At 32.9% G+C, this 7,685-nt stretch overlaps 2 protein-coding genes across 2 annotated transcripts; one reads left to right on the top strand and one right to left on the bottom strand.

Moving 5' to 3' along the window:
- Window positions 1-1,229: 1,229 nt before the first annotated feature.
- Window positions 1,230-3,795, top strand: LOC126718808 (uncharacterized). The gene is made up of 4 exons (XM_050421159.1): window positions 1,230-1,518; window positions 2,260-2,435; window positions 2,520-2,811; window positions 3,453-3,795. The coding sequence occupies exons 1-4, from the start codon at window positions 1,355-1,357 to the stop codon at window positions 3,517-3,519; spliced, it is 699 nt and encodes a 232-aa protein (XP_050277116.1). The 5' UTR covers window positions 1,230-1,354; the 3' UTR covers window positions 3,520-3,795.
- A 3,253-nt stretch (window positions 3,796-7,048) lies between these two features.
- Window positions 7,049-7,336, bottom strand: LOC126719914 (CLAVATA3/ESR (CLE)-related protein 45). Its single transcript, XM_050422412.1, has one exon. The coding sequence runs from the start codon at window positions 7,334-7,336 to the stop codon at window positions 7,049-7,051; it is 288 nt and encodes a 95-aa protein (XP_050278369.1).
- Window positions 7,337-7,685: the final 349 nt, after the last annotated feature.

Genomic DNA, 7,685 nt, shown 5'->3' on the forward strand with positions numbered 1-7,685 from the left:
AACTTTTTTATTATTATTTTTTTGTTTTTTATTTATGGATATCATTTTACCTTTTTATTATCTATTATTTTAAAATTAATATTAGATACGATTTTTAATATTTTAATGGTTTACTTTATAACCTAAAATATGTCCGAATATATTCCACATTGCCATACTCTAGTTTTTAAAAAAATATAATACCTCATATATTGTCGTGTTCATATAATATCGGTATAATTTAAAACTACAAAATTTAGTTCTAAAACGTTAAAACCACCAACTAAACAAAAACCAAAAAAAAAAAAGTATTGTATTAAAAAGGGGGGAAAAGGAGCCAAACCATCAATAATAGGTATATCTATTGGACATCCAAAACTGAAGAATTTGAGTCTGTTCTAAGACAGCCTTTATAGATGATAACTGTTATTACTTCTTGTTGAATATATTTATTTTTTTCCCTAATTAAAGGGAGATCCTCAAAACCAAAGTTAGGCATACAAGCATTTTTGTTTTTAATTTAAAAATAAATCAATAAAATTTTGTTTGGTTGAACATCTAACGAGGGAGTGATTGCTGCAACAGTTTAATATTGTAATGAAGCAAGAAACTTTTTTTTAACTCTTTTTGTTGCAGAAGATCAGCCTTAAGAAAGAGGCAAACTTGATGTTTTCAACAAAAAAGGCAAATATAAAATGTTTTACGAAAATTTTATGTGTAAAATATTTTATAAAAATTTTTGTAGATTGATTTGATTAACTAAAAATATTATATTTTTAACTAAATATTTACTAGCAAACAAAACATTATAAAATGAGAATGTTAGATTCAAATTTGTAATTATGGAATTATTTTAAAAAATCAAAATTTATAAACTCTTAAGCTATGTTATTTTGCCTCCTCTAAAAATATAAAAAGTTACCTTATTTTGATAAGAGTTTTTTTTTTTTTTTTCAATTAATTAGTATCTTATGGTCTTTTCTACTACACACGTAAGATTTAAATCCCCAACAATAATTCTATATAAATAAATAAATAAATAATACCCACGGTAATTTAAATTAAAAAATAATTATTTTTATTTTTATAAATAAATAAGTAAAAAAATTTTATTCAAAATTAAAATAAAAATTAAAAAAAAAAAAAAAAAAAAAAAAAAAAAAAAAAACCACAACCACCACCACAATATATGTCACTTCCCTTTCTCTATTATTTATGGTCCCCTTTCTTTACCACATTTTCACTACACACACACACACACACACAAGAGCTTTGTAACCCATGTGGAACTTATTAAGTGGTGTTTATCTGGTGCGCCATTTTTGCACAGTGAGATAGATTTCTTATGTAATAAAAAATAAAAAATAAAAAAAAAATGTCTCAGAATTTGGAGAACTGCCATGTGGGTGTTGAAAATAAGTTGGGTGTGGTTCGACCTGCTACAGAAGATTATGCTGAGGAGGCCATTGAAGCTCTTAAAGCTCAGAAGGTTATTGCAGTACCTACTGATACACTCTATGGATTCGCCTGTGATGCTTGGTATGTAATTTTAACTGGTTCAGGGTACTCTTGCTGATTGCCTATGACTTATATAGTTATATATATAACTAATAAGTATTGGTTTCTAGTTTCTTGTCTTTTTAGCTTCGGAATTTGTTAAACTTGGGTTTAAGGTGACTAGAATTATTGTGAAAATTAAGAAATTTCATGATTGTTGTGTTTGATAAGTCGTCACTTATCCAAAAGTTTGTTTTTTTAGAAATGGGTGAAGAATCTAATCATTTAAGGATATGAGGTGAATAGAATTATTCTGAATTTTCATGGTTGTATTTGAAAATTTATCACTTACCCAAAAGCTTAATTTTTTATGATGAATTCAATCATTTTTAAGTTTTTAGGAAACGGTGAATTTAATAGTTTAAAAATAATTCTTACACTGCCCTCACGTGTTATTATGAGAGGTGTTGCGGAGACAGGATTCAAACTCAGGACCACTTGCTCTGATAGTAGTGTAAATTATCACTTATCCCAAAAGCTTATGTCATTAGGAATGAGTGAATTTAATCATTTAACTATATGCAAACATTGAATGCATTTAAGAATGTTTCTATATAGTTTCTGTCCATCCAGCCTTTTATTTGTTTTGGTGTCTTAATCATTATGCTTTGAAAGAAAATTCATCTTTACTACACAGTTTTGGAAAATAGCCCGTCTCAATTCTGTATGTGCATTCATCACTTTGGAGGATTTATATTTTGGCTTCATTTCTTGTGGTGTCAGTTCTAGGGAAGCAGTTAATAGGATATATGAGATTAAAGGACGTATACATACAAGCCCTTTGGCAATATGTGTTGGGGATGTATCTGATATAAAGCGCTTCGCGGTCACGGACAATTTGCCACATGGCTTGCTTGATTCTCTACTTCCAGGGCCTGTTACTGTTGTCCTAACGCGAGGTTTGTGACTCAGACATTTGGACTTCAGCTGTTAATGATTTAACTATGACGTGATCTAAGAGTAGATATTTGAATCTTGTACAGGAGAATCAAGTATTCTTGAGAAGTCATTGAACCCAGGATTGGATAGTATAGGAGTCCGAGTGCCTGACTGTAACTTTATCAGGGTTATTGCTCGTGGTTCAGGAAGTGCACTGGCCCTTACAAGTGCAAATCTGAGTGGGCAGCCAAGTAGTGTCTGCATCAAAGATTTTGAGAATCTATGGCAACACTGTGACTTTGTTTACGATGGGGGCGAGCTTCCATCTGGTCGAGCAGGCTCAACAGTTGTGGATCTCACCAGGCTAGGAAAGTACAAGATTCTTAGACCTGGAAGGTAGGAGTTAGTAGAACACTTTCCCATATTGTGAATTGATGAGAAAAAAGGAATGAGAAATATGATAATCATAGCTTTGGAATCAAACAGCTCTGAATGTTGTGAAGAAAATTTTGATAAATATTGTTTAGTAGAAGCAGTGTATTAGTTGTAATATACATCTTCATAATTCTGTGAACACATTCTTCGAACATTGCATTACTAATTGTAAATATGTTAAAAGAATAATAATATTATTATAAGTTCCATTTATAAATATTTGGAAGGAAATGGTTGAATTTTGTATTTTTGATGCTTTCTGATATGAAAAATACAGTGAAACATGAGAAATATACTGTCCTCTGCTCAAAAAAATGAATAAAAATAATTAATTTTTTTTAAACTGTTCTGAAATTCAAGTTTCATTTGTTAAGCAACAATTCATGCTATGAATGTTATAATTAGATATGTAATGAACTAACGCCCATCCATATGTAAATATATCTTCTTTTGTTTTGCACATGGAATTTGTTGTTACTGCAGAACTATAGACTTTTGTGTGACGTACAGAAATTCTTAACATGGAGTTTTCATGTAAATCCTACCTGTGTTAATAAAGCCCATGAGGGTTAACTGGCTTATGTTTTGCTTTGTATTTCCAGTGCTAAGGAAGAGACTGTTTCAATTCTTGAAAGACATTCTCTACTAGAAGAAATAACTGCTACTTGAGGAAGTGATGAAACAATATTCTGGTCACTTATGTTATTGATACTAAATGTTTTATTACAGAGGTAGGAAAGGTTCTGATTGGGTGTGGGTGAAACTGTCCTGTCTATGTCATTGTAAATTATTCAACCACTAGAGTTGTATTCTTGAATTAGATATGTAAATTGTTAATTATGGTAACGATATTCATCCATAAAGGGGTGTATATATATTCATTGCCATGGAAGCATTGGACATGTAGTAGAAATAAATTGTGTACATCTGGTGAATCTGAAATCATTCCCTTGTCTTTTGCATAAAATTTAAAAGGAATTCATCAACCTCTTAACAATGAGCTTACTATTAAGTGGTGAACACTGTCAACAATTCATTAATATGTGAAGCGAATTTCTGTTGTCAATCGTACATTCAGCATAAGAAAATCTTGAGGAAGTGAGTGCATTCAGCATAAGAAAATTTTGAGGAAGTGAGTGCCTTGTGTCTGGACGTCATATTTTTTGCAGGGCTGCATTTAATGTCAGCAGGGAAATATATCTGAAGATGATTCAGGCTAATATGTTCTTCTTTTACTCCCCCACCCTTCTTCCCCCTTCTCTTTTGCCTGATCACTGACTTTATATCTCTCATGCTTGTATCATTATAGACGGTAATTAAAAGTCAAATTGTAAACTGCCAAGAGGATGTGAAAGGGTAAGGCCAGAAAATTGCCGTCATTTTTTTGTCCTTTGTCCACTTCACTGCAAATTGCTCCTCCATTGGTTGAGATGGTTGACTAAAACGTCACCATTTTTCCTTTGGTTCTTATCTCCAGGTCAAAGGGTCACTCTGCCTTCGTGAAAATGTTTATGAATACATGCTGGGATTGAAGATTAATCAGGTGCACACAAATTAGAGAGTTTGCTTTAGTGTTGATCAGGTTCATTTTTTGAGAACAAGCTCTTATGATAAATGTGTATTCTCTTTGTTTGTTTGTTTTTTTTTTTTTTTAATTAATTAATTAATTTGCTATAATAGGGTGTTTGAGTTCTCTAATATATGTGGTAATTATAATGTGGATTTGATTAGCAACAAATTCCATCTGAGTTACTTAGACTTCCGGATTGTTATTCTACTTGAGAATGTAAAACAAGAATAAGAAACCCAGCTCAACATAATGGGATCATAAGAGTTCAAAATATTGCCGTTGTGTTAGTATGGCCTCATGGCCTAGTGTCCTTTAATCTGCCTTGTAACCTTTTAACAATTGTTTCTGCTTGATGATGTGGAAAATTAACATGGGAATTGCACCAGGAGGTCACACTACAATTGAGTTCATTCTGCAAGTAAGTAGATAATTTGCTAGCTCCAAAATGAAGCAAACCAGTGTAATGAGGTGAAATCATGATAAGAAACTTCTAGGAATAGGCTGTTTCTTCTCATACTATTTATGTCTTGTTATGCAAATGCTCCAATGGTATCACGTATATCAATGAGTTGTTGAACAGCATAGTGCCATCCCTGCACATCTGGTTGCTTTCATAACAAATATAACTGTGTTAGATTGAATTTTCCTTGAAATAATTTCAGAGTTCCTCACACCACCACCGATGCATGTGTATAAGTTGTTGGCCTTCTTTCTTTAGAGCTTTTACATTTGATTTTTTAAAACATGAACATCTATGTTCTATCTGCTAATCGCAAGCTGTTTTAGCTCGTTATTTAGCGCGTCAATGTCAATGAATGGGGCACAATGGGAATATTCATTCATGCATTTTAGCTGCCACCTTATGAATTCCTATTGTAGAGCCAGTATAAATGGGAGTACAAGGTGAGTAAGGTCACCCTGGTCATGTCATGCTTTAGGGAAAATAGTTAAAATTCTAGGCTTGCATAGAGAGAGAGAAGTTGTGTGGGGGGGGAAACAGTAGATAGATTCACTGCAGTATTCATTTTAACGAAAAGTTTGAAATATTACATTAGATAAAATTTTCTGATGATCCTGCCTCCTTACCTTTCCACTAATATTGCTTTGTCCCCTCCCCTGACCCAATCCCAATGTCTCACTTTCTGCAGATGCTCTTGGGAACATTCTTGTCACTATATAATTGCTAAAGATGTTATCTTTATTGCACTTCTAGTGTTTCCCTACACTTATTATTATTATCATTATTATTATTATTATCATCATCATCATCGTCATTATCATTTCCCTATGATTATATATCCTCTGTTTATAGTCATTCATATTGACAAGACATACGTGAAGAACCTTGTAATCTGTCAAAGAGGTAAAGAACGACCACTTTTTCTCCAAAACTTTCATTGAAACAACTCTTCAGCTGATGTCTACGCCCAAGTTATGTGAAATAAAAATGGTTGGAATCCCTCCTCCAAATTGCTTCTCTCACACACCACTACTTTCCCTTTTGCTGTTGTCAGCATCCAAGAAGATAAGCTAAGATTTGATGATATGTTAGGCTGCTTGAAGTTCATTATCTTTGCACTGATTTTGGTTTTGTAGAACAAATCTAAGTATGCAGTGGTTTAGAGGTTACGGCCAGACCAGATCATGGTGAGATTCTACGCCAATTTCTGTATTTATCTATTGCAACTAGGTATTTTACTGGAGATCTAATAATATGAAAAAAAAATTCCATATTGCTCTCTTGAGAAAGATTAAAAGAACTTGAAAAATGGTGAGTATTTAACCTAAAGTCATCAGGGATGTAAGCTCTAACTGTAGAAAGACATAAGAGCTGCTCTTTTTTTCTAGTTAATATCACTTGTAGGCAGTGTTTCATTAAGAAAAAAAACTAGAAAATTAACCAGGAAGAATTAATTACCTTTTTCTCTGGACAACATATCATTTTGTATCTATTTTAGTTGAAAGCCTTTCAAGAGATGGATGTTGAGAGAATGATATCATGAATGTTATTGCCTGTGTCACTGCATTTGTGTGTTTGTTGAGGGTGGAAGAATTCGAGTTCTCTTTTTAGTTTGAGATAATTGGAGTATGATAATATGATTTTTACGTGTAAAAAATACTCATTTACACTCTTGAGAGCATTAGAATTACAAAAGAATTTCACTATAATCTGCTAGAATCTGTCGTACTAATGCAAACAAATATAATATTTTCCATTAAGGGAAATTTAAGAATGACAACTATATATGTTTCTCTGTTGAGAGCCTGCACCATCAACTATAATGTGTTTCTGTCAGTCAATGATTATGATTTCAGCTTACAATACAGAAATGATGCTTGCTCACTGCATGCCATTTAGGACTTCCTCTAGTAGCTTGACTATACACATCTCTCTATAATAAAGGCCTCTTGAAACAAGTTTGAAAAAAGAAAAAGAAAGGGGAAAAAAAAAACCAGGAAAAAAAGGGGGAAAGAAGCAATCAACCAACCAACAGACCCTCGTGAAAGTTTCCTGATAGAACAGAAAGAATCCACTACCTTCTAGTTTCCTCTTCTTTGCTAGAAGCTAATTCTTTCTATCGATGTCAACTTGTTCACCATCTTTCTATTTAGACTAACTAGAATGCATTAAGACCTGTTGTGGATAGGATCTGATCCTTTTCGTACTTTCCGCTTGCTAGCTTCATTTGGATTGAACTTCTTGTTTACTTGTGCTGACTTCTTCTGATCTGTGTTCATTCCCTCTGTGGCAACAACCTTAAGAATACGTCGATTCTGTGCTGATATCCAATGATCTTCTTGGCCTTGCTTGAGGGCAAGGTCTATACTTCTTAAGCCAGTAACTTTATCTAGTTGAACGGCTAAGATTCCAATGCAGATAAGAAGGATGAAGGCTCTATCAGCATTAAAAACCATGGTTTCTACCCTCAGAACAAACAAGAAGAACAGAAGTATCTTCCTTTTGTTTAGGATAATAACAGAATAAGCACTTCTGAGCTTGTAAGCTCTCTATTCTTATGTTCCATTCCTGTAGATATATGTCTGTTATATATCTCTCATTGGATTTGTAGGAAGCTTTAAAGCATAAAGCAAAGAGGGACCCAAAACACCTAAAGGAATTTTAGATTCACTCTGCACTCTAAGCAAATTAAGGCTGTTATACAAGAATCTGCAAGGATAAAAAAAAGTGTTGGAACAATACCCTTGAGAAGCCAAGTATCTTTTTTTCACCTCTACATCTCTTATGATTCTATCATTTGCCCCG

Source organism: Quercus robur, chromosome 3, assembly GCF_932294415.1.
Source record: "Quercus robur chromosome 3, dhQueRobu3.1, whole genome shotgun sequence".
Taxonomy (NCBI): domain Eukaryota; kingdom Viridiplantae; phylum Streptophyta; class Magnoliopsida; order Fagales; family Fagaceae; genus Quercus; species Quercus robur.

What these genes read in the sequence shown, in the direction of transcription:
- LOC126718808 (XM_050421159.1), top strand. Translation starts at nt 1,355, where the DNA reads ATGTCTCAGAATTTGGAGAACTGCCATGTGGGTGTTGAAAATAAGTTG. An exon ending in GGATTCGCCTGTGATGCTTG is followed by an intron (nt 1,519 to 2,259) that starts GTATGTAATTTT and finishes TTGTGGTGTCAG; the next exon opens with TTCTAGGGAAGCAGTTAATA. An exon ending in AAGATTCTTAGACCTGGAAG is followed by an intron (nt 2,812 to 3,452) that starts GTAGGAGTTAGT and finishes TTGTATTTCCAG; the next exon opens with TGCTAAGGAAGAGACTGTTT.
- LOC126719914 (XM_050422412.1), bottom strand. Translation starts at nt 7,336, where the DNA reads ATGGTTTTTAATGCTGATAGAGCCTTCATCCTTCTTATCTGCATTGGA.